General features: G+C 43.5%; 1 protein-coding gene across 1 annotated transcript in view; it reads left to right on the top strand.

The window, feature by feature from the left end:
- Positions 1-24,159, top strand: part of LOC121541428 (nucleoporin NUP188-like) — a 60,412-nt gene that overhangs the window by 9,109 nt on the left and 27,144 nt on the right. The window contains exons 8-25 of the mRNA XM_041850427.2: positions 120-239; positions 468-679; positions 10,210-10,324; positions 10,653-10,853; positions 10,938-11,027; positions 11,647-11,712; positions 11,815-11,934; positions 12,030-12,156; positions 12,324-12,479; positions 16,030-16,156; positions 16,383-16,470; positions 16,616-16,692; positions 18,604-18,718; positions 19,004-19,124; positions 21,708-21,774; positions 22,034-22,159; positions 22,659-22,899; positions 23,360-23,566. Of these exons, the coding sequence (XP_041706361.1) occupies positions 120-239; positions 468-679; positions 10,210-10,324; positions 10,653-10,853; positions 10,938-11,027; positions 11,647-11,712; positions 11,815-11,934; positions 12,030-12,156; positions 12,324-12,479; positions 16,030-16,156; positions 16,383-16,470; positions 16,616-16,692; positions 18,604-18,718; positions 19,004-19,124; positions 21,708-21,774; positions 22,034-22,159; positions 22,659-22,899; positions 23,360-23,566 (2,376 nt within the window). The remainder of the gene's footprint in view (positions 1-119; positions 240-467; positions 680-10,209; positions 10,325-10,652; positions 10,854-10,937; positions 11,028-11,646; positions 11,713-11,814; positions 11,935-12,029; positions 12,157-12,323; positions 12,480-16,029; positions 16,157-16,382; positions 16,471-16,615; positions 16,693-18,603; positions 18,719-19,003; positions 19,125-21,707; positions 21,775-22,033; positions 22,160-22,658; positions 22,900-23,359; positions 23,567-24,159) is intronic.

Below are 24,159 nucleotides of genomic sequence, written 5' to 3'. Positions count from 1 at the left end.
CAGGCTTGTAAGCTCATTCGATGCTTATGCTGTATTTATCCTGGTTGACTGCTTTCAGTAGTATATTTGATAGAATATTTTGGGATTTTAAATTATGTTTTTTATTTCTTTGGTTTCAGGCAGAGTACTCCAACTGTGTGAACAAGCTTAAGAAGGACCTGGTCAACAACTACCAGAAGCAGTTTGTGACCCTGTTCAAAGCTGAAGCCCCAATATGGGAGACGCACGGCAACCTCATGGTTAGAACTAAAGTTAGCTTTGGATAAAATTGACCAGTGCTTACTTGTAGTCAATCTATATGGGTCTCCATAAGCTCTTAGCTAAATATTTTCAACATTATCTTGTGGAAATGTTTTCCACTCATTTAAAGCCGATGCTGTGGAAATCTTCTTGATTGTTAGCAATTTGTCTATTTCTATCATATTTCTTAATCGCTCATCACTCCATCCTATTTCTCTCCCTGTCAGATGGAGAGGCAGGTGTCCCGCTGGTTTCTACAGTGTCTGAGGGAGCAGTCGCTTCTGCTGGAGATCCTCTTCCTGTACTACGCCTACTTTGAAATGGGCCCTGGGGACCTGCTCAGCTTCACCAAGATGTTTAAGGAGCAGGGCTTCGGTTTGAGACAGACCAACAGACACCTGGTGGATAAGAGCATGGACGCCCTTGTCGACCGCATCGGGTCAGTCAGTGCACTAATAAAACCAAATGTTATTTGTCACGTGATTCGTAAACAACAGGTGTAGACGAACAGTGAAATGATTACTTACGGGTCCTTTTCCAACAATGCAGAGTTAAAGAAAAAAATAGAAATGGTGACACAAGGACTAAATACACAGTAAATAACATTAATTAGTAAAAATAAGGTGGCTATATACAGGGAATAACATGGCTATATACAGGAGTGGATGGGAATGTGCATAGCTTAGAGCTGACCCCAATTAGTCGACTGGTCGATTGTTTGGTCGATAGAATGTTGGTCAACCCACATGTATTTTTTTCGAGCGGTAGCAAATATATATATATATATATATATACCTAAGGAAGGTATTCAGACCCATTGACTTTTTCCACATCTTGTTACGTTACAGCCTTATTCTAAAATTGATTAAATAAACAACAAATCCTCAGCAATCTGCACACAATACCCATAATGACAAAGCGAAAACAGGTTTAAAATAAGTATTCAGACCTTTTGGTATGAGACTTGAAATTGAGCTCAGGTGTATCCTGTTTCCTTTGATCATCCTTGAGATGTTTCTACAACTTGATTGGAGTCAACCTGTGGTAAATTCAATTGATTGGACATGATTTGGAAAGGCACACACCTGTCTATATAAGGTCCCACAGTTGACAGTGCATGTCAGAGCAAAAAACAAGCCATGAGGTCGAAGGAATTGTCCGTAGATCTCCGAGACAGGATTGTGTCGAGGCACAGATCTGGGGAAGGGTACCAAAACATTTCTGCAGCATTGAAGGTCTCCTAGAACACAGTGGCCTCCATCATTCTTAAATGGAAGAAGTTTGGAACCACCAAGACTCTTTCTAGAGCTGGCCGCCCGGCCAAACTGAGCAATTGGGGGAGAAGGGCCTTGGTCAGGGAGGTGACCAAGAACCCGATGGTCACTCTGACAGAGCTCCAGAGTTCCTCTGTGGAGATGGGAGAACCTTCCAGAAGGACAACCATCTCTGCAGCACTCCACCAATCAGGCCTTTATGGTAGAGTGGCCAGACGTAAGCCACTCCTCAGTAAAAGGCACATGACAGCCTGCTTGGAGTTTGCCAAAAGGCACCTAAAGACTCTCAGATCATGAGAAACAAGATTCTCTGGTCTGATGAAACCAAGATTCAACTCTTTGGCCTGAATGCCAAGCGTCACGTCTGGAGGAAACCTGGCACCATCCCTACAGTGAAGCATGGTGGTGGCAGAATGATGCTGTGGGGATGTTTTTCAGTGGCAGGGACTGGGAGGCTAGTCAGGATCGACGCAAAGATGAACGGAGCAAAGTACAGAGATATCCTTGATGAAAACCTGCTCCAAAGCACTCAGGACCTTAGACTGGGGTAAAGGTTCACCTTCCAACAGGACAACGACCCTAAGCACACAGCCAAGACAACGCCGAAGTGGCTTCGGGACAAGTCTCTGAATGTCCTTGAGTGGCCCGGCCAGAGCCCAGACTTAAACCTGATCGAACATCTCTGGAGAGACCTGAAAATAGCTGTGCAGCAACGCTCCCCATCCAACCTGACAGAGGTTGAGAGGATCTGCAGAGAAAAATGGGAGAAACTCCCCAAATACAGGTGTGCCAAGCTTGTAGCGTCATATCCAAGGAGACTCGAGGCTGTAATCGCTGCCAAAGGTGCTTCAACAAAGTAATGAGTAAAGGGTCTGAATACTTATGTAAATGTAATATTTCAGTTTATTTTTATTAATTATCAAAAAACTCAACCTGTTTTTACTTTGTCATTATGGGGTATTGTGTGTAGATTGAAGGAAAAACAATGTAATAAATGTTAGATTAAGGCTGTAACCTAACGAAATGTGGAAAAAGTCAAGGGGTCTGAATACTTTCCGAAGGCACTGTGTGTGTGTGTATATACAGTTGAAGTCGGAAGTTTACATACACCTTAGCCAAATACATTTAAACTCTGTTTTTCACAATTCCTTACATTTAATCCTAGTAGAAATTCCCTGTTTTAGGTCAGTTAGGATCACCACTTTTTTTTTAAGAATGTGAAATGTCTGAATAATAGTAGAGAGAATGATTTCTTTCAGCTTTTATTTCTTTCATCACATTCCCAGTGGGTCAGAAGTTTACATGCACTCAATTAGTATTTGGTAGCATTGCTTTTAAATTGTGTAACTTGGGTCAAACGTTTCGGGTAGCCTTCCACAAGCGTCCCAAAATAAGTTGGGTGAATTTTGGCCCATTCCTCCTGACAGAGCTGGTGTAACTGAACCAGGTTTGTAGGCCTCCTTGCTCGCACACACTTTCTCAGTTCTGCCCACAAATGTTCTACAGGATTGAGGTCAGGGCTTTGTGATGGCCACTCCAATACCTTGACTTTGTTGTCCTTAAGCCATTTTGCCACAACTTGGAAGTATCCTTGGGGTCATTGTCCATTTGGAAGACCCATTTGTGACCAAGCTTTAACTTCCTGACTGATGTCTTGAGATGTTGCTTCAATATATCCACATAATTTTCCTTCCTCATGATGCCATCTATTTTGTGAAGTGCACCAGTCCCTCCTGCAGCAAAGCACCCCCACAGCATGATGCTGCCACCCCCGTGCTTCATGGTTGGGATGGTGTTCGGCTTGCAAGCCTTCCCCCTTTTCCTCCAAACATAACGATGGTCATTATGGCCAAACAGTTCTATTTTTGTTTCATCAGACCAGAGGACATTTCTCCAAAAAGTACGATCTTTTTCCCCATGTGCAGTTGCAAACCGTAGTCGGGCTTTTTTATGGCGGTTTTGGAGCAGTGGCTTCTTCCTTGCTGAGCGGCCTTTCAGATTATGTCGATATAGGACTCGTTTTACTGTGGATATACAGTGGGGGAAAAAAGTATTTAGTCAGCCACCAATTGTGCAAGTTCTCCCACTTAAAAAGATGAGAGAGGCCTGTAATTTTCATCATAGGTACACATCAACTATGACAGAATTATTATTTTTTTTAAATCCAGAAAATCACATTGTAGGATTTGGGATCATTGTCATGCTGAAAGACCCAGCCACGTTTCATCTTCAATGCCCTTGCTGATAGGAGGTTTTCACTCAAAATCTCACGATACATGGCCCCATTCATTCTTTCCTTTACACTGATCAGTCGTCCTGGTCCCTTTGCAGAAAAACAGCCCCAAAGCATGATGTTTCCACGCCCATATTTCACAGTAGGTATGGTGTTCTTTGGATACAACTCAGCATTCTTTGTCCTCCAAACACGATGAGTTGAGTTTTTACCAAAAAGTTCTATTTTGGTTTCATCTGACCATATGACACTCTCCCAATCCTCTTCTTGATCATCCAAATGCACTCTAGCAAACTTTTGACGGGCCTGGACATGTACTGGCTTAAGCAGGGGGACACGTCTCGCACTGCAGGATTTGAGTCCCTGGCGGCGTAGTGTGTTACTGATGGTAGGCTTTGTTACTTTGGTCCCAGCTCTCTGCAGGTCATTCACTAGGTCCCCCCGTGTGGTTCTGGGATTTTTGCTCACCGTTCTTGTGATCATTTTGACCCCACGGGGTGAGATCTTGCGTGGAGCCCCAGATCGAGAGAGATTATCAATGGTCTTGTCTCCATTTCCTAATAATTGCTCCCACAGTTGATTTCTTCAAACCAAGCTGCTTACCTATTGCAGATTCAGTCTTCCCAGCCTGGTGCAGGTCTACAATATGCTCTGGATAAGAGCCTGCTAATCAAATTAATGTATTACAATTTTGTTTCTGGTGTCCTTTGACAGCTCTTTGGTCTTGGCCATAGTGGAGTTTGGAGTGTGACTGTTTGAGGTTGTGGACAGGTGTTTTTTATACTGATAGCAAGTTCAAACAGGTGCCATTAATACAGTTAACGAGTGGAAGACAGAAGAGCCTCTTAAAGAAGAAGTTACAGGTCTGTGAGAGCCAGAAATCTTTCTTATTTGTAGGTGACCAAATACTTATTTTCCACCATAATTTGCAAATAAATTCATTAAAAATCCTACAATGTGATTTTCTGGGAAAAAAAATCTCAATTTGTCTGTCATAGTTGATGTGTACCTATGATGAAAATTACAGGGCTCTCTCATCTTTTTAAGTGGGAGAACTTGCACAATTGGTGGCTGACTAAATACTTTTTTCCCCCACTGTATATATATATATATATATATATATACTCAGCAAAAAAAGAAACTCTCACTGTCAACTGCGTTTATTTTCAGCAAACTTAATATTTTTGTAAATATTTCAATGAACATAACCAGATTCAACAACTGAGACATAAGCTGAACAAGTTCCGCAGACGTGACTAACAGAAATTGAATAATGTGTACCTGAACAAAGGGGGGGTCAAAATCAAAAGTAACAGTCAGTATCTGGTGTGGCCACCAGCTGCATTAAGGACTGCAGTGCATCTCCTCCTCATGGACTGCACCAGATTTGCCAGTTCTTGCTGTGAGATGTTACCCCACTCTTCCACCAAGGCACCTGCAAGTTTCCAGACATTTCTGGGGGGAATGGCCCTAGCCCTCACCCTCCGATTCAACAGGTCCCAGACGTGCTCAATGGGATTGAGATCCGGGCTCTTTGCTGGCCATGGCAGAACACTGACATTCCTGTCTTGCAAGAAATCACGCACAGAACGAGTAGTATGGCTGGTGGCATTGTCACGCTGGAGGGTCATGTCAGGATGAGCCTGCAGGAAGAGTACCACATGAGTGAGCAGGATGTCTTCCCTGTAACGCACAGGGTTGCGATTGCCTTCAATGACAACAAGCTCAGTCTGATGATGCTGTGACCAACTGCCCCAGACCATGACGGACTCTCCACATCCAAATCGATCCCGCTCCAGAGGACAGGCCTCGGTGTAACGCTCATTCCTTCGACAATAAACGCGAATCCATCCATCACCCCTGGTGAGACAAAACCGTGACTCGTCAGTGAAGAGCACTTTTTGCCAGTCCTGTCTGGTCCAGCGACAGTGGGTTTGTGCCCATAGGCGACGTTGTTGCCGATGATGACCTGCCTTACAACAGGCCTACAAGCCCTCAGTCCAGCCTCTTTCAGCCTTTTGCGGACAGTCTGAGCACTGATGGAGTGATTGTGCTTTCCTGGTGTAACTCAGCAGTTGTTGTTGCCATCCTGTACCTGTCCCGCAGGTGTGATGTTCGGATGTACCGATCCTGTGCAGGTGTTGTTACACGTGGTCTGCCACTGCGAGGACGATCAGCTGTCCGTCCTGTCTCCCTACAGCGCTGTCTTAGGCGTCTCACAGTACAGACATTGCAATTTATTGCCCTGGCCACATCTGCAGTCCTCATGCCTCCTTGCAGCATGCCTAAGGCACATTCACGCAGGTGAGCAGGGACCCTGGGCATCTTTCTTTTGGTGTTTTTCAGATTCAGTAGAAAGGCCTCTTTAGTGTCCTAAGTTTTCATACCTGTTCACATTCATTGTTTCATAACTTAATTGTGTGAATTGTTCGCATTTGATTGTTAGTGTCTATCAATTCCCCATTACATATGCTATATATACAAAAGTATGTGGACAGAAGCGCATAGAAGTCATCTGTCCTCGGTTGCAAGAATAACTTCAGCACAAGAACTGTTGTCGGGAGCTTCACAAAATGGATTTCCATGGCTGAGCAGCCCCATACAAGCCTAAGATCACCATGCCAATGCCAAGTGTTGGCTGGAGTGGTGTAAAGCTCGCCGCCATTGGACTCTGGAGCAGTGGAAACGTGTTCTCTGGAGTGATGAATCACGCTTCACCATCTGGCAGTCCGACAGACTAATCTGGGTTTGGCGGATGCCAGGAGAACGCTACCTGCCCCAATGCATAGAGCCAACTGTAAAGTTTGGTGGAGGAGGAATAATGGTCTGGGGCTGTTTTTCATGCTTCGGGCTATGCCCCTTAGTTCCAGTGAAGGGAAATCTTAACGCTGCAGCATTCAATGACATTCTAGGCGATACTGTGCTTCCAACTTTGTGGCAACAGTTTGGGGAAGGTCCTTTTCGGTTTCAGCATGACAATGCCCCTGTGCACAAAGCAAGGTCCGTATGGAAATGGTTTGTCGAGATCGGTGTGGAAGAACTTGACATGCCTGCACATAGCCCTGACCTCATCCCCATCGAACACCTTTGGGATGAATTGGAACACCGACTGCAAGCCAGGCCTAATCGACCAACATCAGTGCCAGACCTCACTAATGCTCTTGTGGCTGAATGGAAGCAAGTCCCCACAGCAATGTTACAACATCTAGTTGAAAGCGTTGCCAGAAGAGTGGATGCTGTTACAGCAGGAAAGGGGGGACCAACTCCATATTAATGCCCTTGATTTTGGAATAAGATGTTGTTCAAGCAGGTGTCCACATACTTTTGGTCATGTATTATGAAAATGTATGCACTCACTAACTGTAAGTGGCTCTGGATGAAAGCGTCTGCTAAATGACTAAAATGTAAATGTAGTGTATATCACCAGTAGTACATTTTCCGTTAATTCCTATAATTTATTTCAAGTTTGTTTGGTTGTGGTAATTTCTGTTAATGCATTCAATATATTATTATTATTATTCTTTTACCGGTCTCGTTGTCGGAGTGGACACGTTGTTTACAGAGCACACAACCTATACTACACTTGTGAGAATCAAGTTTTGGTTTATTTCATTCCGTTTACAAGTTTTTTCATTTAGTCATTGTCTTTTGTTTGGAGCTTTCTTGTCAATGTTGGGTAACCTGAAGTAGGCCTATAGGCTACCTGGCCTGCGCGCAAATGTAGGCATATAAATGTGCCCATTTGGGGATCTGATAGTAATTCTGATTGGCTTAACGCGCCACTAGTAATGTTTCCTTCACTTTAAACAGCAAGCAAACAAAGTTTTTACATCCATTAAGAATGATTGTAGTTCCTCAAAGTATTTGAAAAATCTTTCCAGTTCTCTCCCTTTCCATAACCACTCAGCATGAAAGGGAAAAATGTCATGCTCTGAGCCAGTGGAAACGTCATAAAATAGGCCTACCTGATTACTTCTTATCCCTTGCGCAAATAGACTACAGCTGTGTCCCGACCTCACTGGCACAGGAAGTTCTGAGGGCCCAGAATATTTTATACAATGTTGCAAGTTTGCTAGCGCAAGCTTCGGGTTGGACCCAAGTTAATAGTTGATACAATGTTTCAAGTTCGTTGCAGACAGGCCATTCGTAGCCAATGTGATTTATAGGATATTTATTTTCATCAGGATATTTTCTACCTGCAGGCTGCAATGTTTTTATTTGTTGGCTTTTTAGGCTATTTTTACATAGTTGGCAATAAGGTTACCGACTCCTCGTGTAGCCTATTACCGGAAACTTCAGGAGAGTAATGGCAGAATCTGCGAAAGCCAGTAGGAGCGGGAGGATGGTCAGGTTAAGGTTTTTTTCTTCTGCTTGTCTTGATCTCTGGCTCCGTCTTGAGTCATTTGTCTTATTTCATCAAACAGTGTGCTTAAAGCATCAGACAAGCTCAAGAAAGTATTCAGACCCCTTGACTTTTTCCACATTTTGTTATGTTACAGCCTTATTCTAAAATTGATTAAATTGTTTTTTCCCCCTCATCAATCTACACACAATACCCAATAATGACAAAGCAAAAACAGTTTTTTTGAAACATTTGCAAATGTATAAAAATAAATACTGAAATATCACAAGTATTCAGACCCTTTACTCAGTACTTTGTTGAAGCACCTTTGGCAGCGATTACAGCCTCTTCTTGGGTATGATGCTACAAGCTTGGCACACCTGTATTTGGGGAGAATCTCCCATTCTTCTCTGCAGATTCTCTCAAGCTCTTTTAGGTTGGATGGGGAGTGTCGCTGCACAGCTATTTTCAGGTCTCTCCAGAGATGTTAGATCAGGTTCAAGTCCGTGCTCAGGCTGGTCCACTAAAGGACAATCAGCGTCTTGTCCCGAAGCCACTCCTGTGTTGTCTTGGCTATCTGCTTAGGGTCATTGTCCTGTTGGAAGGTGAACCTTTGCCCCAGTCTGAGGTCCTGAGCGCTCTGGAGCAGGATTTCATCAAGGATCTCTTTTGTACTTTGCTCTGTTCATCTTTACCTCGATCCTGACTAGTCTCCCAGTCCCTGCCGCTGAAAAACATCCCCACAGCATGATGCTGCCACCACCATGCTTCACCGTAGGGATGGTGCCAGGTTTCCTTCAGATGTGACGCTTGGCATTCAGGCCAAAGAGTTCAATCTTGGTTTCATCAGACCAGAGAATCTTGTTTCTCATGGTCTGAGAGTCCTTTATGTGGCCACTCTACCATAAATCCTGATTGGTGGAGTGCTGCAGAGATGGTTGTCCTTCTGGAAGGTTCTCCCATCTCCACAGAGGAACTTTGGAGCTCTGTCGAGTGACCATCGGGTTCTTGGTCACCTCCCTGACCAAGGCCCTTCTCCCCCGATTGCTCAGTTTGGCTGGGCGGCCAGCTCTATAAAGAGTCTTGGTGGTTCCAAACTTCTTCCATTTAAGAATGCTGGAGGCCACTGTGTTCTTGGGGACCTTCAATGCTTCAGAAATGTTTTGGTATTCTTCCCCAGATCTGTGACTCGACACAATCCTGTCTCGGAGCTCTACGGACAATTCCTTCGACCTCGTGGCTTGGTTTTTGCTCTGACATGCACTGTCAACTGTGGGACCTTATATAGACAGGTGTGTGCCTTTCCAAATCATGTCCAATTAATTGAATTTACCACACGTGGACTCCAATCAAGTTGTAGAATCATCTCAAGGATGGTCAATGGAAACAGGATGCACCTGAGCTCAATTTTGAGTCTCATAGCAAAAGGGTCTGAATACTTATGTAAATAAGGTATTTCTGTTTTTTATTTGTAATAAATGTGGGAAAACATTAAAACCTGTTTTCGCTTTGTCATTATGGGGTATTGTGTGTAGATAAGGGAAAAAAAATTATGTAATCAATTTTATAATAAGGCTCTAAAGTAACAAAATATGGAAAAAGTAAAGGGGTCTGAATACTTTCTGAACGCACTGTATATATAGTTGATTTTATTAAAACACAGGGTGTGTCTATGTATGGAAAAATACAAGTTTTAAAAATTTTCGACATCGATTGGTTCGAAAGAACAGACTACTTTTGGTGGACCAAGATTTTTTTTGGGTCGCGGACAGCCTGAGCATAGCTAGTTAGCTCCTTAATTTTGGCATGTTTATTGATCGGTGGTTAGGGAGATTATCTCAAGTTTAGAAGATTGCAAGCTACATTTGTTTCCTCTAGGAAAATGCATTCGTAAACAGAATGGCAGAGCACTGACAAACACACTGCTGTCGGGAAATATACATCGCTAGCTAGCTTCTTCCTACTGGCATCTTTATTGGTCAGACAGATTTTAGTAGGTTACAGATTCAGGATAATAGCTACATTTGTTGCTTGGGCAAGGGATTTAGCTTTAGTAAAGTACAATAATATTTTCAGAAGATATTCCCACTTGTTAATGTATCTCTCCTTCTGTCGTCCAGGTACTTCAGCTCTCTGATCCTGGTGGAGGGCATGGACATAGATTTCCTCCACAAGTGTGCCCTGGAGGACCGCATGGAGCAGCACCAGTTCTCCAACACCCCCGATATCAGAAAGGTCAACACTGAGTGCCCTATGTGCACCTTAATAACCTGTTATGAGTGGAAATTGACATGTACGGTAAACACTAGTTTTGGCTTTAAGTCATCTGATTGAGCCAGTTCACAATTGAACTGCTGTTCTGCATAGAAGTGGGGGTGCAATCCTTTGATACTTTGATGATTTGCTTTGCGATTCCAGCCGGGTCACAGATCTACTTGTGGTGTCTTTCCAACTCATGGCCATTGTCATGCTAGGCCATAGGAGTTAGCTATTCAGTACAAACAGATCTGGGACCAGGCTATTAAAATTATTGCATCAATAAGTCATTATTTTTTCCCACCAGGAAATGGACCAGATGCTGCTGACGTTTGGGGACATCCCCCACCATGGGCTGGTGCTGCTGGCCTGGGTCCTGCTGCGACACACCCTGAGCCCAGACGAGTCCAGCCCCGTCATCAGACGCATTGGGAACACCTCCCTACAGCTGGGGGTGTTCCAGTACCTCACCACCATGCTGCAGGGCCTGGGAGGCACTGGGAATAATGTAAGAACGCGCACACAACTCACCATGTTCCAGACCTAGAACACTGTTTTATTTTGTCCATTCCTCCCTGTCCTCTGTCCTCAGTGTACGGCCAGTACAGCTCGGATGTGTATCTACGGCCTCCTCTCCTTTGTCATCACCTCCTTTGAAGAGGAGACGCTGGGCAGCCAACAGGTAACAGGCCTTGCTATCTAAGACAAGTAATAATAATGACAAGTTGTTGCACGGACTGATCAATAATGATCAGTAATATTACAGATTCAAGACTTGATAAAGCGTTATCTGCATAGATTCACGTTGTGCCTAACTATGATGATAAATAATATCACAGGGGGCCTCCCGAGTGGCGCAGCGGTCTAAGGTCTGAGGCGTCACTGCGGACCCGGGTTCGATCCCAGGCTGTGTCACAACCGGCCGTGACCGGGAGTCCCATAGGGCGGTGCACAATTGGCCCAGCGTCTTCCGGGTTAGGGGAGGGTTTGGCCGGGGGGGGCTTTACTTGGCTCATCGCACTCTAGCGACTCCTTGTGGCGGGCTGGGCGCCTGCAGGCTGACTTTGGTCGTCATTTGAACGGTGTTTTCCTCCGACACGTTGGTGCGGCTGGCTTCCGGGTTAAGCGGGCGGGTGTTAAGAAGCGCGGTTTGGGGAGTTGCAGCGATGAGACAAGATCGTAATTGTTTCGCAATTGGATATCACAAAGTTGGGGGGAAAACGGGGGTTAAAATAATAATACAAAAAAAATACAAAATATCACAGATTCATGTCATGATTTTATTATACACTCCCCCATAGCATCTGATCAATGCAGCGTGTGAAGTCCTCTCTGCTCCCAGTCTTGCTGAGCTTTTATGGGAAACGGTGAGGAGAAATTAATCAAATCACTTCTGCTTCATGAAGTATGTCAAATCATACTTCTCTAGCTAAATTCCCTAATATATGGCTTTTTAATGCTTTTTCCAGAAGCCCAAAATGGGATTGGGAATGATCTTGGATAGCGCTATGGGAATGTTCCCATACAAGACTGGTCCGCTGTTACAGCTCCTCACCGCTCTCCTGTCCGAGAAGTCCACCGCAAAGAAGGTATTAATCACACACACACACACACACACACAAAAATACCTTTCTTTCTGCTGGTCTGGGGTTACACTTGATTAATGTTTCTGACTGTGTGTTAGGTGTACACTTTCCTGGACAAGATGTCGTTCTACACAGAACTCTACAAAACAAAGCCCAATGACATCATCTCTAGAGACGACGAGACACTGTGGAGGAGACAAGCACCCAAACTCATCTACCCTCTCGGTGTGTGTTTACGCTTCTTTTTGTGTGTTTTAATCTGTCAATTCTAATGAGCATTTTTGTAATGGTCTTAGTAATTATTGTGTGTCTTTAATTTCGTCTCTTAATATATTTCTGTAAATTCTGATTCAAATCGAATGTTCACTCTTCACTCCCTATGTCTCCATTAGGCCTGGGCCAGACCAACCTGCGGATGCCTCAAGGTGTGCTGGGTCAGGTGGCTGTGGGGGAGCAGGGCTACATGGTGCGCTGGGACTACTCCTACAGCGCCTGGACCCTGTTCACCTGCGAGATAGAGATGCTGCTCCACGTTGTCTCAACTGCAGGTAGACACACTCCATCTTGTGTGTGTAATGCTGTGTATAGAGGGATAGATGGATAAGTGGATGGATGGATCATATAGATAACACACACACACACACACACACACTCAACTACACACTCTGAGCTGACATTTGTGTGTGTAAATTATGTATGTCTATGGTATCTACTGTGTGTGTGTAAATTATGTACACTGAGTATACAAAACATTAAGAACATGACATAGATTGACCAGGTGAATCCAGGTGAAAGCTATGATCCTTTATTGATGTCACTTGTTAAATCCACTTCAATCAGTGTAGATAAAGGGGTGGAGATAGGTTAAAGAAGGATTTTTAAGCCTTGTGACAATTGAGACATGAATTGTGTATGTATGCCATTCAGAAGGTGAATGGTCAAGACAAAAGGTTTAAGTGCCTTTGAACGGGGTATGGTAGTAGGTGCCAGGTGTAGGGCTGTTACGTTGACCGTATTACCACGAGTCATGAAGGCAGTCATATTCCACGTGACCATTTAGTCACAGTAATTATGCTTCTCCAAGCTCTGATGCTGCTGATGGTCATTAGTAGCCTACCAAACTTGCTAACTGCCTGGTACTCAGCACTCTATTGTCCCTCTAATCACTCTGACATCAATGCAAATTAAATCGAAAATCTAATTAAACACTTCATGAGAGCCTATGAGCTCATGTTGCGCAACAATTCTATAGGCTATGCAATTGCGTGAGAAAACAGAGTGATGGCCTCAATTAAAAAGAGGAGGATCCCATCAGCTTTCTATAGGCTACCTGGCTGGCATGAAAATGAACCACGGGAAAAGCGTCCTCCATTTGCTATTTAAGTGCATAGACGACATGTATTTTATCCCCTGCCCCTGTTTCGAGACAGGTGCATGATAATTGTCCGTTCTAAATTAAAACAAATTTCACACATATATTATTTTGAGTATGTAAAGACAAGAATAGTCTGATGGGTAACAATATTAGTCTATCACTTGTGAATGATGCCCAGGAGAAGGCAAGAAGTGTTTTTTTCCACGACTTTTTGAATTATAGTCGCACACCTCATGTAGCCTAGCCCATAGGCCTATATGTTTTGCTTAGGTTTGTATCACAACTAAAGTGGCCAAATAACTTCTTAAAATTAAGCACATTAATCCGCTTTACAAGGGGTGTGGAGCCTAACTGGCATATATAAGCAGCGAGTGAGTTTCAAGTTTGGTGAAGATAATTTTCACCATATAAATGCACCTTTATAATAAATGCATTACGTGCATAATCGTATTTGCGGTCACTTTTGGTAATGGTGTTTTCCCGCTAATGGAACATTCACGCTTATAGCCTATAGCCGTGTGCGCATTGCTGCGCTTATAATGTGAACAAATAGCCTAATAGTTTATCAACATTTTAAGCTAAACGTTCTGAAGTTGTTGTTTTTATGCTAGTGGTTGTAATAATTTGCGATCTATCGCATCCCACAACTGTCCCAGACTATGTTTGGAATATTTATTTATTGCACAGAATAGAATAGGTCAACTTTTGTACTATGGGGGATAGTATATTGACATAGGCTAGTGCTTTAGCTGTTTGTTAGGCCTACTCATCTTCTTGCGTCCCCGATGTGTCTGTCTTCACTTGTAGCTTGTGAGAAAGACCCGATCATGTGACTGAGAGCCATGTGAGTGAGAGGTGCTTCGCAGCACTCAGGGGGAGGGACTTATAATTATTATATTCAGCACAACGGCCACTGGCCACAAAAGGCATGGATTTTTTTAGGGGGCATTACTGCCACACAAAGGGGATGCCGCGGGGAAATTCGAGGAATTATCAGGTGTTTGTCAAATTGTGAATGAGAGACTGATGAAGTGTGTACAGCCTGCACAAAAACAAATCAGAGCTCATGCCTTTCATGTGACTTTCTTCAAATCATCATTAGAGTCGCATTATGCAGCTTTACAATGTATTAAAAATCTAAAAATATAGCCCAATGTTTGTATCACAACTCAAGTTATATAAATAACTCTAAATTAATCATTTAACACAGAATAGCCGCATGTGTGCACTCCCTCAAATCGTTTGGAGAAAATATCCTTTCTATTTTATTCAGCTTTGTTCAATTGTATTCTTCATACTATAAAATAATGCCATGGAATTCTAAGCAGATCTTGTCTGCTAAATGAACTAGTGTAGCCCACAGCAATATGGCATAGCCAGATAAGGGCCTAACATATGGACAACTCAGTATGCTCTTCTGTTCTTCTGAAATAGACTACATTTTCTTCATATCATGTTTCTTTAGACCTGTCTAAAATAAATAATGGATTTATTGTGAAGGTGTAGGCTATATTACATGGATTTATTAAACTTTTTAAAATGTAGATGTTCCAAAAGTCTGCATCAGTGGCTTGTAGACTATGTGTGGAAGCCAGGAGATACTAAATGTGTTTGTTAATTAACGGTCAATTACCGTGAGACCGGCAGTTATTTGCTTGACAATTTCGTGACCGCGCACCGGTTTGTGTCAAGAACGGCAACCCTGCTTGGTTTTTCACACTCAACAGTTTCCCATGTGTACCAATAATGGTCCACCATCCAAAAGACATCCATCCTACTTGACACAACTGTGGGAAGCATTGGAGTCAACATGGGCCAGCATCCCTGTGGAACACTTTCGACACCTTGTAAGGTCAATGCCTGGACTAATTTAGGCTGTTCTGAGGGCAAACGGGGTGGGGGGTTCAACTCAATATTAGGAAGGTGTTCCTAATATTTGGTATGCTCAGTGTATGTGTATGACGTATGTACTACCTGTTCTGAGCCATAAGGGAGATTAAGGATCTACCACCCAACACTACCACCATCAGATTAGGGGGATGGTGACAATGTAGCCTATGTCCACCCCCCCCACACGTTTGTTCTGAAATCACCATCACCCACTAATTAACTTGTCATTTTTTCAGATTAAGTGTTTGAGCTAGTAATGTACAAATATTTGTTGTTTACAAATTATCTAAGATTAGCTAGCATTTGTCTGCTGAAGGTGCTGCGCAGATGCGCAAGATCAGGAACAGGCCATCTACCTCACGTTTGTCATTGTGCGAACCTGGGCACAGTCTGTAATTTGACTAGGCTACTGATATTCCTTCCCTAGGTTGTTCGGCATGCAAAATTACTTGTAGATCAATGACTGTCAACACAGTTACATGCATAGTTTGACACTGAAGAAGAGGAGTCCTCAGTTGTCACAAAATATTAGGTATTTTCGGAAGGTAGAAACGTTTGAATAGATTTTCTGACCAATGCATGCTACATTTGGATCCGTTTGGGATCCGCGGACCGATGCAGTCATATCTTAAACATTTGAATTGGGGACCGATGCGTATCGGTGAATCGTTACATCCCTACTACACACAAACTCAAAGCATCTCATAGTAATTTCTCTATCAGCAGAGATCCTTCACTTCATTATCACATTTATTTAAATCTATCTCTATGAGTATGAATGTATGTATGTTGTGTGTGTTTCTCATTCTCTGTTTTCTCTCTGTCTGGTCCAGATGTGATCTTACACTGTGAGCGTGTGAAGCCCATCCTGGACTTGGTCCATAAGATGATCAGCACAGACTGGACCGTGTCTGACTGTCTGCTGCCCCTCACCTCCCGCATCTACATGTTACTGCAGAGGTGAGACGCTACACACACACTACACACAGCCAACACTTTATCACTGTCTTATACAGTACACAACTCCTCTATTTCATATGGAGTAATACAATTCGTATTTTTGCTTTTAAGGTTGATTTGTTCCATTGTTCCATTGATTAATAAAGATGTATTTTTGTAGTTTTCTGTAGTATTGGTTTGATTCATGGTGTGATTGGGTACATTTTGGTGTCTTTCTTTTGGTTAGGTTGACGTCAGTCATCAACCCTCCAGTGGATGTGATAGCATCCTGTGTGAACTGCCTCATTGTCCTGGCTGCTAGGATGCCTGGCAAGGTGGGTTACAGTTGGTAGTTTTTGGTAGTTTTTGGAGCTCTTAAGGGGTGATTTGGGATTGATATTTGAATCTTTCCTTCATAGCCTTCATCAGACTTAGCATTCATTAACGTGTGTGTCTGTGTCTCTCTGTGCCTGTGTGTAGGTTTGGTCCAGCTTGCACCACACTGGCTTCCTGCCTTTTGCCTCCTCGCCTCTGACCAACGTGGCACAATCCATCAGGTAGGTGGGTCACCCCATATCATATTCCAGTGTTTTCGCTGCAGTAATGTGGACTGTTCTAGCACACTTTGAAGATGCTAGAACAGTCCACATGTACTTTTCCTCTGCAAACAAAACTAGTAATGAATAGAAAAATCAGGCAACCCCATAGTAGAATATTTCATAAATTTACATATTCGACTTGTTGTTTTGTGTTCTATACAAAATAAATATTACTCTCGAGGCGCATTCAAGTTGCGAGTGCAGTAGAGAGGGAAACATGCATTCTGACAAGCAGTCAATGCAAAACAATTCTTGATGCAATTGTGTGGCCTTTCTTAAAAAGAGGGGGATCTGCACCATTTTAAATCCTGAGTTTTTAGCAGCTGCATGGTTAAGCATGTTACTGCTCCACAATTCCTGTGAGTGCATAGGGGAGAGTGGGGCTAAATGTAACATGGGTCAGTTGTAGGGTAACTTGGGGGTAAAATGCCTTAATATAATTTTTGGGGAGTGACTTAAAAACTTGTGACGAGACAGATTACATTTGTAGTTGAGCAAGAGTAGTGGCAACCAGGGAAAGTGTTGTGAGGAAAAATTGTGACATGAAGTGGTTTCTGTGGTCCTCTATAGCTCAATTGGTAGAGAATGGCGCTTGTAATGCCAGGGTAGTGGGTTCGATCCCCGGGACCACCCATACGTAAAAATGTATGCGCACATGACTGTAAGTCGCTTTGGATAAAAGCGTCTGCTAAATGGCATATTATTATATTATTAAGTACAGGCGAGGGCGTGTTAACCAGGGGGCGGTTTACCCCAAGTTACCCTAACAGGTAGGGTACAGCGACTTACAGTCATGTGCGCATACATTATATTCACTGTGTTTATGCAAGTTTTTTGGGACATCAATGAATCAATATGATGCAAACTAGTTAAAATATTACATTTGGGATCTAGCTAATGATAAGCCCAATAGGGTAAATGCAGATGGGCAACCCCATGCTTCAGCCTATTTATTTATAGCCACTATGCTGCATTAGTTGGGCTACAGGTCATAATGCTTATTGCTAATAGCATACCTGATGATATGGACCATGCATAGGCTATATCAGGGCTCTCCAACCCTGTTCCTTTGGAGCTACCATCCTGTAGGTTTTCACTCCAACCCTAATCTAGCCCACCTGATTCTAATAATTGGCAGGTTGATAAGCTGAATCAGGTTAGTTTAAACTGGGACGGAGCAAAAACCTACAGGAGGGTAGCTCTCCAGTAACAGGGTTGGAGAGCCCTGGGCTATATGCATGGTCCAATATGCTAAAATACTTTTAAGAAATCAGTTTACCAATATGTTATTGGGCTCATTTCTGGAGGTGAAAAATATAATTCAGCATAATTTCATTTTGGAGTAGAATGTCCTTTTAAAAAGTCACCAGAACTGCGCTTCTCAAGTCCTTCTGATGTTGGAAGAAATGGATAGTTACATATTAGGATATCATTTTTGATGATATATCGTATCATTTTGACAATATCGCAATATTATTGTTGCACCACAATTCCAGCATTTTTCCTTCATAGCTTATTCTCCATCGTCTTTTTAAATAGGGAGCCAATTTGTTTTCGGCACTTTTATTTCCATTACTGGTGAAACTAATTTTTCATGGCTCTCTTGTCCCTCTGCAGCAGACATATGGTGAGCAATAGGTTTGGAACATCCAATTGCAATAAAATCACGGTATCGAATCGTAATACATATACAATTGTGAGAATCGCAATACATATCGTATTGGCACCTAAGTATCGTGATAATATCATATCGTGAGGTCCCTGGCAATTCCCAGCCCTAATATTAACAGGGGTCTTTGAGGGGTGTTGTTCACTGCACTTGGTTGAAAGTCATACAAAATATATAATATCAAATATGTATCTGTCCAGTGCTGAGGGGATGAAGGCAGGTAACTATGGCAACCTGCTGGTCCTGATTGAACAGCCCAAAGGGGAGTACGCTGTGACTATCGCCTTCCTGCGCCTCGTCACCACCCTGGTCAAGGTGACGCTCTCTCTTGTCGATTCACACTATAATAATGATTTATTTTCCCCAGAGGAAATTGCTTCCACTTATCCCATCTCTATGACTTTATTGTTGTTTTGAATGAGAATGCCTTTTCAAGGAAATGAGAGGGGGGAAATGCAGTAACACTTATCCATGCCTCTCAGATTTCCACAAGGGTCTATGGGATAAGTTTAGGGGCTAGGAGTTGATTTAAAACAGAATTACTGACTGTCATGGTGAAGGAGTGTGTACTGATGGTGTGTGTCCCCCTCCTGTCCTCAGGGCCAGCTGGGCAGCACCCAGAACAAGGGCCTGGTCCCCTGTGTGTTGCTGGTGCTCAAGGAGATACTGCCCAACTACCACAAGTGGCGCTACAACACCTATGGTGTCAGAGAGAGAATCGGTGAGTGCTGTTCAAGTCTTTGGTTGTCCATTACATCAGTGATATCCCTTTGGATTTCACAGGTGTAAGCAATAAGTAATAACCTATATATACAAAAGTATGTGGACACCCCCTTAAAATTAGTGGATTCGGCTATTTCAGCCACACCCGTTGCTGACAGGTGTGTAAAATCGAGCACACAGCCATGCAATCTCCATAGACAAACATTGGCAGTAGAATGGCCTTACTGAAGAGCTCAGTGACTTTCAACGTGGCACCGTCATAGGATGCCACCTTTCCAACAAGTCAGTTCATCACATTTCATCCCTGCTAGAGCAGCCCCGGTCAACAGTAGTGGAAACGCGTTCTCTAGAATGATGAATCACGCTTCATCATCTGGCAGTCTGACGGACAAATCTGGGTTTGGCGGATGCCAGGAGAACGCTACCTGCCCGAATGCATAATGCCAACTGTAAACTTTGGTGGAGGAAGAATAATGGTTATGGTTCGGGCTAGTCCCCTTAGTGCCGGTGAAGGGAAATCTTAATGCTACATCATACAATGACATTGTAGACGATTCTGTGCTTCCAACTTTGTGACAACAGTTTGGGAAGGCCCTTTCCTGTTTCAGCATGACAATGGCCCTGTGCACAAAGCCAGGTCCATACAGAAATGTGAGCGGCCGGGTCATACATTTGAAATTGTGTTTTTTACATTGGATAAAAGTAGAGACTCAGAGCTACAAAATGGTATATCATACACTGCATTTGAGGAACAATGGGAAAGTCATTCTGCTTTGAAAATTGATAAACTTGCAAACTCACTTTTAAGAAAATGGCCTTTGAATGTTTTGGTATCTACTGGAGAGCTCTGCTTTGTCTACACCCATTCAGCATTGTTCACACCCTCATAAGCCAGCCCCACCCATCTCTTTAAGGATTCTCATGTGAAGTCATGTGCTAAACAGTGAGTAGTGTAGTAAAGAATAAGACTAAAAGTGGTACAACACCTATGGTGTCAGTAAGGAAAAATTCCAGGTAAACTGAAAGTGTCCAGATAAAAATATTTAATGAATATTAGATGACGCTTACCCAGACACACTTGTCTAAATTGATGGGTCATGTGAAAGAAATGCTATAACCCCCAGCCACATCTTGCTAAGTGGATCGGTCTCTACAGAAGGTGTTGAGTGTGCAAAGTTGTCATCAAGGCAAGGGGTGGCTTCTCCCTCGATCTGGGGCTCCACGCAAGATCTCACCCCATGGGGTCAAAATGATCACAAGAACGGTGAGCAAAAATCCCAGAACCACACGGGGGGACCTAGTGAATGACCTGCAGAGAGCTGGGACCAAAGTAACAAAGCCTACCATCAGTAACACACTACGCCGCCAGGGACTCAAATCCTGCAGTGCCAGACGTGTCCCGCTGCTTAAGCCAGTACATGTCCAGGCCCGTCTGAAGTTTGCTAAAGTGCATTTGGATGATCCAGAAGAGGATTGGGAGAGTGTCATATGGTCAGATGAAACCAAAATAGAACTTTTTGGTAAAAACTCAACTCATCGTGTTTGGAGGACAAAGAATGCTGAGTTGCATCCAAAGAACACCATACCTACTGTGAAGCATGGGGGTGGAAACATCATGCTTTGGGGCTGTTTTTCTGCAAAGGGACCAGGACGACTGATCCCTGTAAAGGAAAGAATGAATGGGGCCATGTATCGTGAGATTTTGAGTGAAAACCTCCTTCCATCAGCAAGGGCATTGAAGATGAAACGTGGCTGGGTCTTTCAGCATGACAATGATCCCAAACACACCGCCCGGGCAACGAAGGAGTGGCTTCGTAAGAAGCATTTCAAGGTCCAGGAGTGGCCTAGCCAGTCTCCAGATCTCAACCCCATAGAAAATCTTTGGAGGGAGTTGAAAGTCCGTGTTGCCCAGCGACAGCCCCAAAACATCACTGCTCTAGAGGAGATCTGCATGGAGGAATGGGCCAAAATACCAGCAACAGTGTGTGAAAACCTTGTGAAGACTTACAGAAAACGTTTGACCTGTGTCATTGCCAACAAAAGGTATATAACAAAGTATTGAGAAACTTTTGTTATTGACCAAATACTTATTTTCCACCATAATTTGCAAATAAATTCATTAAAAATCCTACAATGTGATTTTCTGGATTTTTTTTTCTCATTTTGTCTGTCATAGTTGACGTGTACCTATGATGAAAATTACAGGCCTCTCTCATCTTTTTAAGTGGGAGAATTGCACAATTGGTGGCTGACTAAATACTTTTTTCCCCCACTGTATGTATTTCAGTGTCTGACTGCCATGTGGGTGTATATATAAAATAAACTTGAACTTGGTTAGTCACTTTCACAATACTGTTTTGTCTATTGATTTGAGTCTGCGCTTGATGGTATCACAAACACCTTCATTGTTGTATGAATTGAAATGTATCTGGGATATATGTAGCAGTTGAGCATGGCCTTAGCTGTAGAGAAAGGGCTGGCTATATAAACTACAGTCAGACTGAAAAGATTCTGAATCCTCTTTCTCACTACTTTCTCTTCCCCTCCTCTTCTTTTTCTCCTTCTTCTTCTCCTCATGTAGGTTGTCTGATCCTGGAGCTGGTCCATGCCATTCTGAACCTCAGTCCAGAGGGAGAGGCCAGTAGCAGGTAGGGCTGCTGCTCATATCAAATCAGCATTATTCCTTATTTTACCTCAACAGCCATTACATTGCTTGTATTCAATGTAATAGTCAAGAGTAAACAAAATGGTAAAAAAAAGTCATAGATTTTAATTGGTGAGTTGCAGGCTGGTGGGACTTTTTAGACTCAAAAGATGGAGCCTATCTACGTAGTATTAATATCAAACAAAGTAGTTGTGGTATACTATTCTAAATTCATCACTCTTCCCTCTGTCTCTCTTCCCCAGCACTCCAACCCTTCAGTCTCTGTGTATCTACAGTCTGGCTAACACTGAGGCTGGCCAGGCGGTGGTCAACATCATTGGGGTCGGAGTGGACACCATAGACGTGGTGCTGGCTGCTCAGCCCAGCAGGTAACACATCAGTCACATTCTTCACTTTGTATGTCTACAGCTAAACACTGCTCACACCAGTGACCTGTGCATCAGGAGGGAAGCCATGTTTAGAATATTGCATGCAGATAGAAAAGCAGTGTATAGAGTTGCAACAGTTTCCTTTTTGTACCTTACAATTAATTATCTTTTTTATTTGTCTTTTTTTAAGGAGTGGGGCAGTCCCACTCCGTACATATTTTTTGTTTATTGGATAGGACAGAAGTAGAGAGGAAAGATAGAGGAGAGGGTGCTGAAATAGCAGTGGGCCGGATTGGAACCGATGCTTCTGCGGTACATATGCACTGGAGGCAGCTTAGGCCACTAGACCATCCGAGGCCACTTACAATGAAATCTAACTGTTTATGTAACTGAATAAGCACGTGGACCCCATTTGTATGTTCTATTTTGTTTTTCCCCTTGTGTGGAATTAGAAACTGCTGTAATTTAGACTTTAATGTGTCTTTGTGTCTCCCTCCAGTGGTGGCTCTGAGGACCCGGGTCAGATCCTCATCCAGACGGTAAAGCTGGCCTTCTCCGTCACCAACAACGTGATCCGCCTCAAGCCATTATCGGACGCCATGTCGCCACTGGAGAAGGCGCTGACGCAGCATGGTGGCCACGGCAGCAACCTGATTGCCGTGCTGGCCAAGTACATCTACCACAAACACGACCCGGCCCTGCCGCGCCTCGCCATCCAGCTGCTCAAGAGGCTCGCCACGGTAAGTCTACACATAATGCACACACAGTAAGATCATTCAAGTCATGGAATTAAAATCCCAACATCATAAGTAACACTTTCTACTTGCCACATTCTCTGTAAGGGTGGCTAGCGAGCCCAAAAATGGACAGGTACGCTAGCGTATGCTACTGTACCTGTAGACTTCCAGTCATTGCGCTAATGCTAGTTAGCATTTGGCTCGTGAAACTACCTCTAACTTCCTTCATACTGCACGCAGAGACATGAAAATGGTTTCCAGGAGTTCATCTGACTGGCTAAGTAGAAAAATGGCTTAATTGCCAAAATCCCGCAGTATAGCCTTTTTGACATCACCAGTTTGTACAGTGCTTGAAAGTGGAGAACAAGCAGTGAGCAGCTGTTCCCATTTCCTTTGACAAGATTACAGTGCTACTAGTCTATCAATATCCAGTGTAATATTTACGTAACCTGCTGATTTCCAGGTGGCGCCCATGTCGGTGTACGCCTGCCTGGGCGGTGACGCGGCGGCTATCCGGGACGCCTTCCTGACGCGGCTGCAGAGCAAGACGGAGGACATGAGGATCAAGGTCATGATCCTGGAGTTTCTCACCGTGGCCGTGGAGACCCAGCCGGGCCTCATTGAGCTCTTCCTCAACCTGGAGGTCAAGAACAGCACAGAGGGGTCTAAGGTGAGGAGCTAGACTGGGCAGTCTGAGAATAGGACAGAAATATGTTGGGACTCCGTTTTGTTTACTTGTTTACAAACTCTGTGTATTGATGTTTGACACCTATATACTGAACAAAAATATAAACACAACATGCAACAATTTCAAAGATGTTACTGAGTTACAGTTCATATGAGAAAATCTGTCAATTTAAATAAGTTCATTAGGCCCTAATCTATGGATTTCACATGACTAGGGAATACAGATATGCATCTGTTGGTCACAGATACCTTAAAGGAAAATGGACCTATAACAATGGGCCTCAGGATCTCGTTTGTGCATTCAAATTGCCATCGATAAAATGCAATTGTGTTCGTTGCCCATAGCTTATCCCTGCCCATACGATAACCCCACTGCCATCATGGGGCACTCTGTTCACAACATTGACATCAGCAAACTGCTCGCCCACACAACACCATACACGTGGTCTGCGGTTGTGAGGCGGGTTGGACGTACTGCCAAATTCTCTAAAACGATGTTGGAGGCCGCTTATGGTAGAGAAATGTACATTACATTCTCTGGCAACAGATCTGGTGGGCTTTCCTGTAGTCAGCATG

Source organism: Coregonus clupeaformis, chromosome 27 (genome assembly GCF_020615455.1).
Source record: "Coregonus clupeaformis isolate EN_2021a chromosome 27, ASM2061545v1, whole genome shotgun sequence".
NCBI lineage: Eukaryota > Metazoa > Chordata > Actinopteri > Salmoniformes > Salmonidae > Coregonus > Coregonus clupeaformis.
This window is presented reverse-complemented; position numbering and strand designations above follow the sequence as displayed.